The sequence below is a fragment of the Pygocentrus nattereri genome, chromosome 29 (assembly GCF_015220715.1).
Source record: "Pygocentrus nattereri isolate fPygNat1 chromosome 29, fPygNat1.pri, whole genome shotgun sequence".
Lineage (NCBI taxonomy): Eukaryota > Metazoa > Chordata > Actinopteri > Characiformes > Serrasalmidae > Pygocentrus > Pygocentrus nattereri.
Window position 1 is genome coordinate 3,854,987 of NC_051239.1, and position 17,725 is coordinate 3,872,711.

General features: G+C 42.2%; 1 protein-coding gene across 1 annotated transcript in view; it reads right to left on the reverse strand.

The window, feature by feature from the left end:
* LOC108414600 (alpha-2-macroglobulin-like protein 1) overlaps window positions 1-17,725 on the reverse strand; it is a 48,227-nt gene that overhangs the window by 25,598 nt on the left and 4,904 nt on the right. Inside the window, exons 3-19 of the mRNA XM_037535996.1 lie at window positions 16,768-16,924; window positions 16,250-16,302; window positions 16,120-16,140; window positions 15,619-15,787; window positions 14,950-15,034; window positions 13,042-13,171; window positions 12,278-12,392; window positions 12,074-12,183; window positions 10,546-10,716; window positions 9,366-9,602; window positions 8,431-8,494; window positions 8,082-8,227; window positions 6,196-6,345; window positions 932-1,153; window positions 745-817; window positions 490-658; window positions 180-405 (exon numbers count right to left, since the gene is read on the reverse strand). Of these exons, the coding sequence (XP_037391893.1) occupies window positions 180-405; window positions 490-658; window positions 745-817; window positions 932-1,153; window positions 6,196-6,345; window positions 8,082-8,227; window positions 8,431-8,494; window positions 9,366-9,602; window positions 10,546-10,716; window positions 12,074-12,183; window positions 12,278-12,392; window positions 13,042-13,171; window positions 14,950-15,034; window positions 15,619-15,787; window positions 16,120-16,140; window positions 16,250-16,302; window positions 16,768-16,924 (2,298 nt within the window). The remainder of the gene's footprint in view (window positions 1-179; window positions 406-489; window positions 659-744; window positions 818-931; window positions 1,154-6,195; window positions 6,346-8,081; window positions 8,228-8,430; window positions 8,495-9,365; window positions 9,603-10,545; window positions 10,717-12,073; window positions 12,184-12,277; window positions 12,393-13,041; window positions 13,172-14,949; window positions 15,035-15,618; window positions 15,788-16,119; window positions 16,141-16,249; window positions 16,303-16,767; window positions 16,925-17,725) is intronic.

The following is a 17,725-nucleotide window of genomic DNA, read 5'->3' on the forward strand; positions in this document are numbered from 1 at the left end:
TTGATATTCTTTGAATCCTTTAATTACAGCCAGTTATTAGGGCAATAGTACAGACAATATTAGAGTAAATACCGCTTGGCTAGGTCAAGTTGGAGAAAATGCCAGTTGTTATTGGAGTGAATACCTGTTCCTACGTCAAGTTACACTGCTTTGAAAGCCTTTTGCAGAGATATGCTTACCATAACACAGCTTTTGAGATAGTTGAAGACAGAAGCCTTGAGTACAAATATTTCTCCACGGATGATGGAGTAAGGCAGGGTCAGGCTAACAAAGAAGGGCTGGAAGGCAATGAGCTCAACTTTTGGTGCCACTCCGAACCCAACTGATGAGGTACAAAATGCTCCAGCTGTCCATGAAGTGATGGAGTCCGGGACAGATTTCTTAACCCCCATAATTCCGGAAGGCCTGTTGATCCCCCATAAAAAACGAAGTAATTCAGAAGCTGCTATACATTTTGTGAAAACCTGTCATAAGTCTGCATATACATACCCCACTTGAACAAGATCCCAAACCCAAGTCTCTGGAAAGAATTTACGGACAGTGTGGACCGCTTCACTTCCACTTCCACCATCACTTTCAATTTTATTTTCACGTTCAGGGTCCATTGCAGCAAATGCAACCCCTTCTCTAGCAAAGAGCATGGGTCCCTCCATCATGGCTGTGGATGGAACATGGAATGAAATGTTAGACATTTAGCGCAGTTTAAATTAATTACAATTAGGTCATTAACTTGACAACACTTACGATAGAAGATGGGATCATTGCAATTCACAGGCTTCTTTATTTCAGCATTGGTGAGGATCTTGACTCCAATATCCTGAGAAAAACAAGCAAAAAAAAGATTTCACAAGATTTTCACTTTGTTTCACAAAGATCATAACATGAGGTTCTGGCAGCAAAGTTTTCTGTTAAAATAACAATGATTTCTTACTTTAAAGACGTCGTATACGTCGACATTTCTGTTGACAACAGGAAGAAAACGATGCTTGGATCTTGGTTCCAGTTGAGGAGGCACTGCATCCAGGACAGGAAGAGGGTAGCTTGCGGAAGATAGCAAGAAGATAGGTGGCTTGCGATAGCAAGGGTTCGGATCCTCATCAGAAATGGTGTACGGATATCCTGACAACCTCTGGACTGGCAACAAGTTGAAGACCTGGAATCACATGAGTTCAGATACAGGACTGACACTGTGATCTCTCAACAACTCTCTGTGAAAGGCAGAGGGCGTCTACATAAGTCAGTGCCTCACTAAGCAATCACCACGCCCCACTGAACCCACTTCTGTAGTTGCAAGCAGCAAAAAAAGTATTAAAACATGCACTTTGTATGTTTCTGTGCAAAAAAAAACTACATCAAACAAAAACCTCAAACAGTCTCTCATGTGGTTGGTTAGTGTAGTGGGTAACACCTCTGCCTTCTACGCTGCAGACTGGGGTTCAATCCCCACCTGGGTAAACACCCTACACTACCCCAATAAGAGTCCTTGGGCAAGACTCCTAACACCGCCTTCGCCTACCTGTGTAAAATGATCAAACTGTAAGCTGCTCTGGATAAGAGCGTATGCCATAAATGTCTCTTACATCGACTGGGAGAAAGAATTTCCCACTCCTCCATGCACAGTTCTTTCAGCTGTTTGAGGGGTTTCTTATATGCACAGCCTGTTTCAAATTACCCAAAGCACCTCAGTAGAATTAAAATTCTTTGACTTGGTCCAATCAAAGCTCTCTATTTCTTTCTTTTGAGCCATTTCTTGGTGAATTTACTGAGATGTTTTGGGTCATTGTCATGCTGCATTGTTTAACTCTGCTTCAGCTTCAGTTTTTGGACAGATGGTCTCATGTTTTCCTCAAACACCTGCTAATACAATATTTATAAGATATCCATCCATCCATCCATCCATTATCTTCCGCTTGTCCGGGGTTCGGGTCGCGGGGGCAGCATCCTAAGCAATGAAGCCCAGACCTCCCTTTCCCCAGCCACTTCCACCAGCTCTCCAAGGGGGATTCCGAGGCGCTCCCAGGCCAGCTGGGCGATATAGTCGCGCCAGCGTGTCCTGGGTCTTCCCCGGGGTCTCCTCCCAGGTGGACTCGCCTGTGACACCTCCCGAGGGAGGCGTCCAGGAGGCATCCTAACCAGATGCCCGAACCACCTCAGCTGGCTCCTCTCGACGTGAAGAAGCAGCGGCTCTACTCCGAGTCCCTCCCGGATGACTGAACTTCTCACCCTATTTCTAAGGGAGAGTCCAGACACCCTGCGGAGGAAACTCATTTCGGCCGCTTGTATTCGCGATCTTATTCTTTCGGTCATTACCCAAAGCTCATGACCATAGGTGAGGGTGGGAACGTAGATCGACCGGTAAATCGAGAGCCTTGCCTTATGGCTCAGCTCTTTCTTTACCACAACAGACCTGACCCAGCACCAATCCGCCTGTCAATCTCCCGCTCCCTTGTACCATCACTCGTGAACAAGACCCCGAGACACTTGAACTCCTCCACTTGAGGCAAGAGCCTATCCCCGACCCAGAGAGGGCTCTCCACCCTTTTCCGCCTGAGAACCATGGTCTCGGATTTAGAGGTACTGATTCTCATCCCAGCCGCTTCACACTCTGCTGCAAACCGATCCAGCGAAAGCTGAAGTTCGCAGCCTGATGTCCCCAATAGGACCACATCATCTGCAAACAGCAGTGATGTGACCCTGAGGTCACCAAACCGGACACCCTCCATCCCTTGACTGCGCCTAGAAATTCTATCCATAAAAATTATGAATAGAATCGGTGACAAAGGGCAGCCCTGACGGAGTCCAACTCTCACTGGGAACGAGTCTGACTTACTGCCGGCTATGCGAACCAAACTCCAGCTTTGTTTGTACAGGGCCTGAATGGCTCGTAGCAAAGAGCCATGTACCCTGTACTCCCGAAGCACCTCCCACAGAATACCCCGGGGAACACAGTCGAATGCCTTCTCCAGATCCACAAAGCACATGTGGACTGGTTGGGCAAACTCCCATGAACCCTCCAGAATCCTGGAGAGGGTGAAGAGTTGGTCCAGTGTTCCACGACCAGGGCGGAACCCGCACTGTTCCTCCTGGATCCGAGGTTCGACTATAAGCCGGACTCTCTTCTCCAGTACCCCTGCATAGACCTTGCCAGGGAGGCTGAGGAGTGTGATTCCCCTGTAGTTGGAACACACCCTCCGGTCCCCTTTTGTAAAAAGAGGCACCACCACCCCAGTCTGCCAATCCAGTGGCTCCGCCCCCGATGTCCACGCAATGTTGAAAAGGCGTGTCAGCCAAGACAGCCCCACAACATCCAGAGCCTTGAGGAACTCAGGGCGGATCTCATCCACCCCTGGAGCCTTGCCACAAAGGAGCTTCTTAACTACCTTAGCAACTTCGGCCTCAGTAATGGACAAGCCTATTCCCATGTCCCCAGACTCAGCCTCCTCACTGGAGAACGTGTCGGTGGGATTGAGAAGGTCCTCAAAGTATTCCTTCCACCGCCCAATGACGTCTTCAGTCGAAGTCAGCAGCACACAATCTCCACTATATACAGTGCTAGTGGCACACTGCTTTCCCCTTCTGAGTCGCCTGACGGTTTGCCAGAATCTTTTCGGAGCCGACTTAAAGTCAGTTTCCAAGGCCTCACCAAACTCCTCCCATACAAGGGTTTTTGCCTTGGCAACAACTGAAGCCACAGATCGCTTGGCCTGTCGATACCTGCCAGCTGCCTCTGGTGTCCCACAGGCCAACCATGCTCGATAGGACTCCTTCTTCAGCTTGACGGCATCTCTCACCTGGGGTGTCCACCACCGGGTTCGAGGATTACCGCCCCGACAGGCACCAACTACCTTACGGCCACAACTACAGTCAGCAGCTTCAGCAATGGAGGAACGGAACATGGCCCATTCTGAGTCAATGTCCCTCACCTCCCCCGATATCTGGTCAAAGTTCTGACAGAGGTGTGAGTTGAAGATCAATCTGACAGGTTCTTCTGCTAGACGTTCCCAGCAAACCCTCACTATGCGTTTGGGCTTGCCTGGTCTGACTGGTATCTTCCCCCACCACCTGATCCAACTCACCACCAGGTGGTGATCAGTTGACAGCTCAGCTCCTCTCTTTACCCGAGTGTCCAAAACACATGGCCACAAGTCCGATGACACGACTACAAAGTCAATCATTGAACTGCGGCCTAGGGTGTCCTGGTGCCATGTGCACTTAAGGACATCCTTGTGTTCAAACATGGTGTTCGTGATGGACAAACTGTGGTTTGCGCAGAAGTCCAAAAACTGAACACCACTCGGGTTCAGATCAGAGAGGCCATTCCTCCCAATCACACCCCTCCAGGTCTCACTGTCATTGCCCACGTGAGCATTGAAGTCCCCCAGTAGGACAATAGAGTCTCCAGGAGGAGCACTTTTAAGCACCCTTCCCAAGGACTCTAAGAAGGCTGGGTACTCTGAACTGCTGTTCGGTGCATAAGCACAGACAACAGTCAGGACCCGTTCCCCAACCCGAAGGCGTAGGGAAGCTACCCTCTCGTCCACCGGAGAAAACCCCAACATACAGGCACCGAGTCGAGGGGCTATGAGAAAGCCCACACCTGCCCGCCGCCTCTCACCATGGGCAACTCCAGAAAAGAATAAAGTCCAGCCCCTCTCAAGGAGATTGGACCCAGAGCCCAAGCTGTGTGTTGAGGTGAGCCCGACTATATCTAGCCGGTATCTCTCAACCTCGCGCACCAACTCAGGCTCCTTCCCCGTCAGTGAGGTAACGTTCCAAGTTCCAAAAGCCAGTTTCAGCAACCGAGGATCAGAACGCCAAGGCCCACGCCTTCGGACACTGCCCGATCCACAACGCACCGAACCCCTACTACTGCCCCTCCCATTGGTGGTGGGTCGATGGGAGGGGGGACTCATGTAACTCCTTCGGGCTGGGCCCGGCCGGGCACCATGAGTAAATGCCCGGCCACCAGACGCTCGCTGGCGAGCCCCTCCCCCAGGCCTGGCTCCAGGGTGGGGCCCCGGTAACCCTGTTCCGGGCAGGGTACACAAGTCCTGTTTTTGTGTCTTCATAGGGGTTATTATGGATCACACTTTGTCTGACCTGTCACCTAGGACCAGTTTGCCATGGGAGACCCTACCAGGAGCTTTTGCTCCAGACAACATAGCTCCTAAGATCATTCAAGCACGCAAACCCCTCCACCACGATAAGGTGGTGATCCAAGGAGAGGTATAAGATATCTGTATTTATAAATATAAGAATTAATGATGGATTCTATGATGGAGAGCTTGCCAACCTCTGCTGCAGTAAAGCAGCTCCAAACCATGACATTTCCACCTTTATGCTTCACCATTAGTATGAGGTTCTTGTGCTCAAATGGTGTGTGTAGAAATGTACTGCTCTGTAAAGTGTTAAGTCTCAAATAACTTTAAGTGCTTAGTGACTAAACTACACCAGCGTAGACGTTCATTATGAGAATGGAAACACTTTATATTCCCATTTGCCTGTACATGAACTGAAGGGAAAGAGATCTCGGTTGGGGGTGTAGACATGTACTGCTCTGTAATGTGTTTAGTGCTGTATTACTTGTCATTATATTCTATATTGTGTGTGTTCTATTCATGTTTATTCCTACATGGTCATGTTTGTCACACCTGTTGGCATCAGTCCAGCTATAAAACTGTTAGTCCGATGTGTTACGGGCTGGCTAAGTGTCTGGTACCTGCACGCAAACAAATAAACTTCAGTTCTACAGACATACGGCTAATCGCCTAGTACAGGATTTGGATTCTTCATTGGTTTGCTGTTACTGTTACTGTGCCCAAATAATTCAACCTTCATCTGTCCAAAGCAGTGTTGCAGAAGTCCTGGTCTTTTTCAAGGTGTTTTTCTAACAAACTTCTGACAAAGTCTTGCCCTGATGTTTTTGGTGCAGTCTTTTTCTGATGGTAGATATGTACCTGTAGGCCTAGTGATGACATTTTAGGACTGTTTAAGATTTGAAGCTGAACTTGCTTGGATGGCCTCACCTGGCCATGCTGGCAGTTATTATTATTTTCCGGAGAGCGAAAAGGCCAATTTCTAATTGTTTTAGGATCTTTTTAAATCTCTTCCCAGACTCTACGACCTTCTTTCTGACAGCCTCAAAGAGCTCTTTGGATCTTGCCATGGTGATACCAGATTCCAGTTTGAACTTACAAAGTCAAGGTTCAGCTCGTTCTCTGGTTTCAGCAGCAGTACACTCCGATCGATGGCCTTCACAGAGCACAGTGACCTTGGCTCAGCTATCAGGATGAGGGATGTCTGACCCCCAGGGAGCTCTGTAGGAGTGGGGAACGTCAAAGACACCTGAGGAACCACAAGAAAGAGCAGACTGTACCACAACTACTTGTTTTAAGCATAATTCCATAAAAACACACAACTATCTCCATTATTTCTTGAAATAAGTGACAATATTTGCAAATGAAAAAAAATACTACCTTAAATAATTTAAAACAAATCAAACATGTCTAGAAAAGCTCTAATATTCCTACAACCATTTAAAAATGAGAAACAGTATATTTAGCCTAGGCCTGATTTAATATCATAACTATTGAAATAATATTTATAATGAATAGATAAGCGACTTAGCGCTAGTTCTGAGACTGATAAAGTGAGACTAGTTAAGGTAACTCATATGCTACAACCAGGGCTGGGCAAAATGCCTTGAAAATGTACTGATGGCTGAAAATTCAATACACTGTCCTAAATGTATTCTCCATTGTATTCTGTTACAATAAATATAAAAAACAATGCATTCAGAATACATTTAGAGGGCATGTTTATGAAACACATTAGAAAACCTCTCTTTTTTTATTTTTTTAAGTAATCGTTATCTAATGCACACTGTTCCTCACAGCATCTGTGTGTATTTATTCTGGTAATACGTTTACAGTAAAAATGTGCTTATCATTTAAATAACGTTCCAGAAATTTTCTTTATTTTCCCTCATCGTCTGCTTCAGTCCACTGCTTCACCCATAATCCCCTGAGCAGGTGTCCAGTAGAAGACAGATGCTAAACTTATCATTCACAAACACGTCCACTACTGAGGAGACTGGATCATCCCTCAAAAGTGGTCTGACATTAATGCTGAGCTTAATAGCTGGCTGCTCATGTTGATTCATCAGTCTACTCAGGCTTTAGTAGGAACTTCAGTGTTTGTAAAGAAGCTGCTCACTGAGCTTCTCCTCTAAATACTACACAAGCATTAATGGTGTTTATTTTGAAGAATGTATGTTTTCCTTTTCAATTCAGTAAGTAGTCTGAAAATATCCTAAAACTGTAAAAACATAACTGTATTCTGAATGTTGCCTTTACAAAATTAAATAAAACAGATTATAGAATACAGACACTTTTGTGTTATGAATACATTTTCCCAATACTTGCATTAGTTACATCCCAACCCTTCATAGAACTTGTCCTATTTTTTTTTCCTGATGTCCACCTATAAACTTTGGGTGGTTTTATGATCCACAAATAATCAGGATCAATTTCAACATGACCTCTTCTTATCTCTCAGAATTAAAGGGGATGCTTTGTCACTTTCCCTCTAAGACTGATATTTACAAACAACCTTTCTGATTGGCTACCCTCACTGGCTGTGTTTACATGCAAAGATTTTTGCCAGTCCGATTGAATAAAATCGGATTACAGATTCAGACTGAGGTGTTTATGCTCGCTCTGCTCAACATTCTGATAAAAATCTTTGTTTACATGTTCACTACAAGTAATCCGATGCAGAATGACGCGCATGCGTGGAGCAGCGCTGAGAGTGAACGTTACCATGTATTCTATTCCGATTGAGCTATTAGTCGTATTATTAATGCATTATCAGGCTGCATGTAAACGTGGCTATTCAAAGAGTAGTCTGTTCTAAAATACTCCTTATAACTTCTGCGTGAGTGAGCTGGATAAAAAAAATAACTCTATGGCCCTTTAGGACTCCTGTGGTTCCATGATACCGGCCTTTTAAAAGGAACAGAAGAATCTAGCACTTTTGTAAGATGAATAATCTGATCAGAGCGTTGAATTTCCTGTCCTCACCTTGTTGGTCAGGCACAGCTGAATGGGGAAATCCCTGCTGTCGGCCACGGCCTCTCCGCTCGGGAGCACAGTGTACACCACCACCTGAGCATACGGAGCCAAAGCATCAATCTTCTGCAGTAAAAACGTCAGCTTCCCTTTGTTCTCTGTCAAGACAGAAAGTGAGGGAGAAACACAGTATGTATAGTGTGTATGCTCAAATGATGTTTTCTTTCTAAGTAGAAACAAGACACAAGCCTGCTAACACATAAGCCTGTTTATGGGGTAATAAAGTGTTGGATTAGTCCAGCATTTATTCATTTTAAATGTTATAATATCTTGTTGTGGATGAAGAGTAAGTTAAACGGACCTGATCCACTTTTCATGGTTACTGAAAGACGTCCGTACTGAGCCAAGCTGCCTTTGGACATCACCTGCACAAACAGGTATGGGGTTAATCAGTTACTCAAGCTGTTAATCCAATGTACAGCTATTCTAGGGGGGGAACAAAACCTCACATCTCAACAAACCTCAAATCAAAACAAAAGACCATATCCAAGTTCATGTAAAAAGATTTAGGATTTCATCCAATACTGGTTCGTTCTTCATGAAATTCTGAATGTTAATATGTTTTAATGTTCGCAGTTTCTTCCACCAAATTATAGTTCCTTAACAAGCAGCTTCTTGCTACGTCAGAGTAACGAAATCCACCCATTCGCTGCACAGCCGGAAGTTCGTTCTCCAGCTCCTTACACTGAATTCCCAAACTGCCGTCACTGCTGAGCAGCTTTGCTGTTTTTTTATAGGGTCTTTTTATGGCTCAGTCTGATTTGGTCCGAATCTGAAGATCAGACTCAGGTTCATTTCTGGCTGATTCCAGGTGGTTTAGCTGTTCTTCTGTCACAGCTGCCGACTGAAAAGCTGCTCAGTGGTGACGACAGTTTGGGAATTTAGTGTCGTTTCATCTTCAGGGTCGGACCAAATCAACCGTCGGTCAAATGTGACCTTAAAAGTGTCTGTTTTCTGTTTGAGGCAAAGTAAGAAGCAAAAACCTTCAAATCCTACAGCTGTCAAAATCGCTGCTTAGCAACAGTGTTTGTGAAAAATTGAGTTTATCATTCTGGAAAGAACGTTTGTTCATAACATAAAATCAGAGATTGTGCCTTAAACGGTGCAGATGTGTGTTCTCTGTAAAGGATGTGTTAACTTATTTACACTTCACAGCACTAAAGGTGCACACACTGTAAATCTGCAGTTTGATACACATTTGGAAGACATATGTAAAAACATTTCTTTAGCAGGTACCATGTAGAAGAAGTCCAGGGACCACTGGTCTGGTTCAAACCCTTTGCCCTGTATGATGTACTGAGCCTCCACAACGGCGGGTTTAGCACAGCTGAACGCGTCTGATGAAGGCTGCAGCTCCAGGAAGCTTTGGCTCTTTGAGTAGAAGGGCTGGACCCAGAGGTACGCAGTGGGATAATACGGTGGGCGCACATTATCAGTGCTTTCATACGGTTCCTGCACCTTTTGATATGAAGCCTTTTTAAGAACACAGAAGGAAAACTCTGTTAAGAGGTCGCACCCTGGAACACTGCTGTACAGACTGCAGTTAGAAAAAGGACAGAAAACGTACATTAAGGCAAAACACTACAGGCACCAAGGACAATTCTGTTCTCCTACCTTTAACTCAAACATGTAGGCAGAAATACAAACACTACTTCTGAAAGGTTTTGTTAAATCAAATTAAAAATTTGCTTATAGTTACAAAACACAATCAAGTTGGTCAGATATTCAATGTCATTTCTTTGTACCTTTGTCAGTTAAATAAGGTTTAAGAGAAACCTTTAAAAAGAAGGGGGCTCATTAGTAGAGAAAATGACTAGGTAGAACCATGAACACTCAAAGAACCCTTTACATGCTTAGAGGGTTCTTTGTGTAATGAAATGGTTTTCAGATTGATGGGAAATCTGTTGTATATGGAGGTCTATACAGGATGGTTTTGAAAAGGGTTCTATATAGCACCAGAAAGGGTTCTTCCATTGTTACAAGGTTGATACCCTTTTGGTGCTACATGGTCTGTAGAGTAGTTGACATTCAATAAAAGAGCATGTGCATGACTCCAGCATCTTATTCCTCTCTGACCCACAATATAAAATAAAAATATAGAATTATGTCTAAAAGTTGTACAGAGTAGTGTCGTGTAGAGATACCTGTATACAGATACCTGTTGTGTAGAGATACCTTAGATACATATAGAACAGTATAGAATTAAATCTCAGCAGCCACAGGGACTTCAGGGCAAACTGGCTGAGCTATTCTTAGGTTATAGAAGCGTGTACTAAAACGTTGGGCCTGCTGGTGGGCCATGGCCATTTAAGAGGCCAGCGCTTTTCACAGTAAAGTTACAATGAAGCTGTATACTGAATCTCACAGTCACACCATAAAATTAACTTCAGCCACAAGACCTAAAGACTTCCCTCACCTCCAAAGAAACTGACTCTGAGCCCCACAGAAGTGTGTTTAGGCTGAAGGGGGCAGTACCGTTGACATCTGTGATTAGTGTCCAGGTCACATTTTTATTGTCTCTGTACTTCACAGTTAGAAACACTGGTGCACCTGTGACAGGAGTGGAGTCTGGACCAGTAACGCTAACCTAATAAAACAGGAGACAAACGTCATGAACACAGACTGAAAAACAAACAAACCAAAAGATGAGCTTCTGTGGGTGTTTTAATAAATCAAGGTAGGACAAATGCCAGTTATTTAGATCAAAGCAATCTTTAACCATGTGACTTTTCAATAAAAAAGCATAACGTAATGACAACATGTAGTTGCATGACAATATGACGAAAGAAAAAGCTGCGACATCAAATAAACATCAGCGTTGTCAAACACAGGCCTTAAATGTCTGTAAACTAAAGCTGACCACTACAGCTGAGCGATATGGTCATAATCGTTATCACGATAAACAAAATTCATATCAGTCGATATCGATACAGATCATTCGATAAAACATCAAATCATTATTTCTTTTAAGTTTAAAGGCTGATTTTTGCAGATTTTTTAAAACTCACCAAACAGTGGAACGTCTCACAGACCTGTCATGGAAGAGTGGGAGAGAGTGTCTGGTGAGCTGTTTCTACCAGCTGGAAAAGCTCAGCCTCAGTTTTTGTGATAGTCATAATTTAAGAAAGAAAAGATTATTTTATCTATCATATTATCAGCTATCCAGTTATAAATGCTGAATAAGCAGCCAAAAACTGCTAAACTGATTAGTTCCTCAACGACGTCAAATTAGTACGAACAGCAAACATTTGCTGGTTCGGCAGGTCAGTGACGGATCACACCATCTTTCTGCCGTCACTCCTACCACATTAATATCAGAGCATATCACAGTACTCAAACACCAGCTGGCAGACGACTGGATTTCTCTACTCTATCGTAGTAGTTTGAGAGGCAGACTGCAGTATATCTGCCGCTCACTGTGTAAAAGCATTAACTGCGATGTGAATCTCTCACACCAGACAAAAGGAGTCCTCCTTTTAAGTATGTTTAAACTGAAAACGGTGCTTTTTTGTCATTTGTTACAGAATCCTCAACTCGCTGTGTTGAGCGATAGCGCTCCTGCTTTCCAGTGCCTCACAGCTTCCTCTGTATATTTTCGTTTAAATCAGCGCTGTAACTCACATGAACCACTTCTTTCTTTCACTTTCAATGCTTGGGAATGCACTAATGCTAAAATATGACTGAGTGCTGTAAAGCTGCTTAGCATGTATGGAAAGAGGGGCGTTCACTGTACGCAACCAGCACTTTTGAAAGAACATGGGAGTCTGAGAACTACTGTTCTATTGAATGTATTATGTCAAATTTATCGGACAGATCTTTTTGTTCTATCGAAGATAATTGTTCTATCGTGATAATTATCGTTATGGTTTTATCGCTCAGCCCTTCTTACCACATTATTACAAGTTTTTAAAGGGTCTTTCCACTTATGCATCTTCTTTTATTACCTTTCCTCTGTAGTTCATCCCAAGCTTAAAGGCCTGAGGAGCATCCACAAAGGTAATTGTGACAATGTTACTAGTGACAGTCATGCTGCCAAACCCCTTCAGGACCACCCCTGGAGAGGGAACACAGAACTGTTGGATATCTGTGTTTATTTGGAGCTCAATTATTCAACACTGACATTAAACAGAGTGATGTTGAGAATTTACCAGTGCCAGATTCCTCCACCTCACAATTCACACTGATAACGTCTTCATACTGTGTTTCCGTCACCGCGAACTCCAATAGATTCAGAACAGTAGAGCCACAGCCCGTCTTATCAGTCTGAGAAAAACAGAGCAGAATGTCCAACACATTGACGTATATCGTATTTTTTCAATACTACAAGTGTGTATGTACTTCACTAGAACATACATATACACTATAAAATACAATTTAAACATTATTTATATAATATTATTATTATTTATTATATTATACTAATCTTACAAAAAAGGTAGTGACTCTCTTGTAAAAACCCTTCAACTAGTAGTAGTAACTCTCTTGTAAACTTCAAGAGTACATCTTAGTGCCTTTAGTCAGGGATCATAGCTGAACCATAATCCACTGAAATGATACCGACTCCACACACCCCGTCTCCACTCCAGGCTTTTATTCTATTGTTCTGTTTTAAGTCATTTATAAGACATTTACAATGTTTTTATCTTAATGCAAAAAAATGCTTGCACAGAACCTTTATTTCTAACACTGTATAGAGCATCAAAACAGGTTCTATGACTCGTATTTGGTGCTTTATTGAACTTTTTTGAAAAGAACTACATACAATGAGTATAACAATAACAACAGCATCACAACAAAGAACAGAGATTTCCTCAAACCAAATTCATATCTAAAGTTGCATAAATTGTTCAGAAATATTTTTTCAGTGCTCTCTTATGAAATTTTGACTGCAGGTATAACTTTGTTGACTAACCGTCATGGAGTATGTTTTGCAGATGTCCAAGTTTGTCTGGTTGATTTGAGGCCTGATCCACCAGAAGATGAAGTGTTTACGACACACCTCCGCCTTTACAGAGCCACTCACAGGCTTTCCATAAGTATAGCTGCCAGCATAGGAAACAAAAAAGGTACAATGGGAGTAATGAACACATCGCCACTGATCACTGCAGCAGCTAGCACGTCCTCTGTAGAGACACACTTCTGCACATTTGAATGCACATTGGCTGAATTAAAGGTATCAGGGATGGTGAGCGGAGGAATCTAACATTAAATATGGCCTGTATAAAAAGTTCTAGAACATTTTATATGTTGTATTTTTTACAATGTGTTAAAAATAGAAATTGTGCATTACAATTACTCCAAAAATGCTGTGTGCGCCCTCTAGAGGATGACCTATTTCACAAAACATGTATTTTGACCAGGGTTTTCAAACTTATACCTACGTTAATAGCATTTATAACACATGATTTTAGTGCCAAATATACTCAGTCCAGTCTGGCGTAGTGCATCCCACAATTTCCTTTAACAACTTAGAAATGAATTCTGTCAGAAATTAAACAGCATGGCTTTAATATTTTGGTCACACTTTATTTGGATGGTCACCTGTAGATGATAATTATATTAATATCAAACTCCCTGGTGATACTCAGTTGATTATCAACAACATTATGGTTAACGTTAGATTTAGGAGTAGGTGTAGGCTTTGCCTTGAGGTTATTTAGGTTCCTAAATTTCCTTCGGGATCAATAAAGTATCTATCTATCTATCTATCTATCTATCTATCTATCTATCTATCTCTAGCATTAAGGTTAGGTTTTGGGTAAGGGACAGATTTAATAGAATGTTTCACACGCAACTTCAAGTTGCATTTCATAGATATTTAGTTGAATGTTAGTTAAAAATAGGCTATTACACAGGGAGATTCACTTGAAAGGGGCCCCGAATATTCTGTAATGACTCTAACTAGGATGAAGCAATCAAAACAAAACAATGCGCAATGTGCTCCTCAGTATATGGAGCTTTGAACAAGTCGGGATGCCCCTGCGTCAGAGTGACACCAGACAGCCGTTGCAACGTTTAATCTCCGTTAACGGGGGTACCCCCCGTATCTCTTCATGTGTCTGGCAAAAAATGGAGATCACTTCCAGCATCGCATGTAACGCAATTGAATACAAACACGTATGTAGTATGTAGCGTATTATTTTGGTTCAAATTGCTTCATCCTAATGGGAGTTACGAATATTCGAGGCCTCTTTCGAGTGAATCTCCCTGTGGAAAGCATCTAATTTTATATTAGAATACCTTGAATGTTACTTTTATGGAGAAACGGGTCTCATTCACCAACCACTCTTAAGAAGAAATCCTTAAGAGATCCTAAAACTCACTTATCAAGTTTTCACTAACTTTCTGTGTCAGGTGCAATACTCGCCTTCGTCACCAGAGGTCAGCCTCACGAGTATTAACTTGCTCCTTAATGACATCTTGACATCTTTCACCTGCAGCTCATTAACCCCATTTACAAGGACCTTCACTCACACTGGATCGAAGTATTGCCATTGTTTGTTCTCATCTACTGGCTTGCCTGGACCCTTTCCTTTGCCTGTTTTTTTTGGTACCTTTGCTGTGTTGTGGCCTATTCTCTCCTGTTTTTTTGCTCTTTAGACTTGATTCTGATTGATTCTTATGATTTCTGTTACCCGTAAAAACAAAATCTACACACACTCAAGAGCACAAAGGTGTGAATCTGACGTAGATTTTTCTTAGGACCTTTCTCAAGAACACATTTAAGAAGATATTGGTGAATGAGGCCAGCAACAGCAACAAAATAAATTTATGATTGCAGGTGTTTCAGAACATTTAGGCCACTTTAAATATCACTTACTTGGCACAAATTTTCAGACTGGCCTGCTTGTCCAGAACCGTTACGACTGGAGGAAGACTGACAATCACCTCAAACTTTGGTAGAACTGCAAAACAGGGCAAAAATAATTTAGAAGAAACTCGATTAATAAAGTCTAATATTAATTTATGAAGAATCTCTTAAATTGTTTAAAAACAACACATAAAGCTGTGGTTGCTTGTACGTGGAAATGACACAAATTTTGGAACAGTGTCATAATAGATGCTGAATAATTCATGGCAAATACATTTTAGTAAATACTGAATAATTTATAGTAGATACTAAATTTATATTAGATACTGAAAAACTCCCAGGACATACTGAATGATTCACAGTAGATGCTGAATAGTTTACAGTAGATGCTGAATAATTTATGATAGTAAATAATTCTTAGAAGATACGGAATTATTTATTGCAGGTACTGAATAACTCACAGTAGATACTGAATAATTGTCATTAGTGACTAAATAATTCAGAGCACATTTTGTGGCACATATTAAATTATAACACTGAAATGTAATATTAATATACATTATGACAAATTATATTATGTATAACAAATTAAAATTTTATTAATTCCTTATAATAAAATGGGACACTGTGATAATTAAACACAACATCTGAATAATCAAGCTCATTTCTTGGTCTGACCGTATTCCCTGATTTCAAAGTCTTGGCTGGTCGCCTGATCTTTGGTGTTCCAGGCAGTGATGATGTAGGACCCCTGTTCGGCCTCTGCGTTCATGGGATAGGACAGATCCAGGAAGCCGCTGACCGTTGACTGGTTCAGCCACTGACCAATACGGTTGGAGTTAGGGTCCTAAAAAAACAAACACACATTACACCACAGTCTTCAAAACTCCCAGAAACAGTGAAGCACTTTAAGAAGAAAACTGCAGCATTTTTTATTAATAAAAATTTAAATTTAATAATAACATTAATCCTTATTATCATCAATTCACACAACAGCTTGTGTACATATTCATGTAAATGTAGCAGCTCAATGTGCTGAAGCATCTGAAGGTTAAAAAAAAGTAATAGTAATAAAACTGAAAATAAAATGAAGTGAAACAAAACAAGGAACACAAAACGAAACCTAGATAGATGGATTATAGAGTCTGTAGGCTCGTAGATTTGATGACTGCACCATACCTTCAGCTCTATTGTTGGGAACTGAAAGAAAAAGAAAAGAAAAGAAAAGCGTTTATATTCAGCAGTATAGTGAGTTACTCTCTGTGCACAGCTTAGTTTAGAATTAAAGAAATGACTGGAGTCGTCGTACGTTCTGCTCGTAGGTGAGAAAACTGGTATCCAGAGAGACGATGCGGAATCTGACTGTGGAGAAAAATACATACATTACTTATAACTATCAAAAAGAAGGTGGAGCAGCTTGTTTATAAAGAGAAATTCCACCAATTTTTCAAATGATCTGCATAATTCGGTGTTGAGGTGTAAACAGTCATTCAGAGTGCTTTGGTGGAAATTGTAGAAGCTCAGGTGTCTTTACAGTGGTGGTGATATTAACCCGGGGTCGCAATAACTACAACACAAATAAAGCCCATGTTTATGTTTAAACTATTTCATTATGCGGAAAATTTGGAAAAATTGGTGAAAAATTGGTGGAAACTGATTTCGTAATTTCACTCATGTTACTGTAAAATACTTTGTTCACATGTGCATTTAGATCTGTCTGTTCGTCATGAAACATTCACACGATGTAAAAAAACACCTGCCTGCTTTCAAGTTGTGCAAAAAAATAAACAAAAGAAATGAATAAGGCAGCTGGTTTTCTTGCGATACCTGTTTGCCCAGGTTTGTAGATGGGTTTGTCTGTCTGAATGACGGTCAACAGAGTGGGAGGTCTGATGAGGATCCACGTGGTGTCGTTCAGAAATTTACTTCCTTCACTGACCTGAACGTTAATGGAAGCCTCCGACTCAATGCTAACATCAGGAACCTGAAGAAGAACAAAAACACAATGGAAAAATGATAAACGTACAAGAAAGGAAGCTTCTAGGTTTACAGTCAGTGCCAGTGATCTTTGACATGTAATGCTTAAAAGTCCCATATCAGAAAAATCTAATTCTTCTTCTTCTTCTTTTGGCTGCTCCCTTCAGGGGTCGCCACAGCGGATCATCTGCCTCCATCTTGCCCTAGTCACTGCCTCCTCTACTTTCACACCAACCATCTCCATGTCCACCTTCACTACATCCATAAACCTTCTCTGAGGTCTACCTCTTCTCCTTCTACTCGGCAGCTCTATCTCCAACATTCTTTGCCCAATATATCCACTATTCCTCCTCAACACATGTCCAAACCATCTCAACCTGGCCTCTCTGGCTTTATCTCCAAACTGCTCCACCTTCACTGTCCCTCTGATCTGCTCATTTCTAATCTTGTCCATCCTGGTCACTCCCAACGAAAATCTCAGCATCTTCATCTCCACCACCTCCAGCTCAACCTCCTGTCTTTTAGACAGAGCCACAGTCTCCAAACCATCATAGCAGGACGCACTGCTGTCTTGTAAACCTTCCCTTTCACTCTTACTGCTATCCTTCTGTCACACATCAGCCCTGACATCCGTCTCCACCCACTCCATCCTGCCTGCACCCCCTTCCTCACCTCTTTTTTGCACTGTCCATTGCTCTGGATGGTTGACCCAAGATATTTGAAGTCATCCACCTTTACGACCTCCACTCCTTGAACCTGCCTCCCTCTCATTCACACACATGTATTCTGTCTTATCTCTACTGACCTT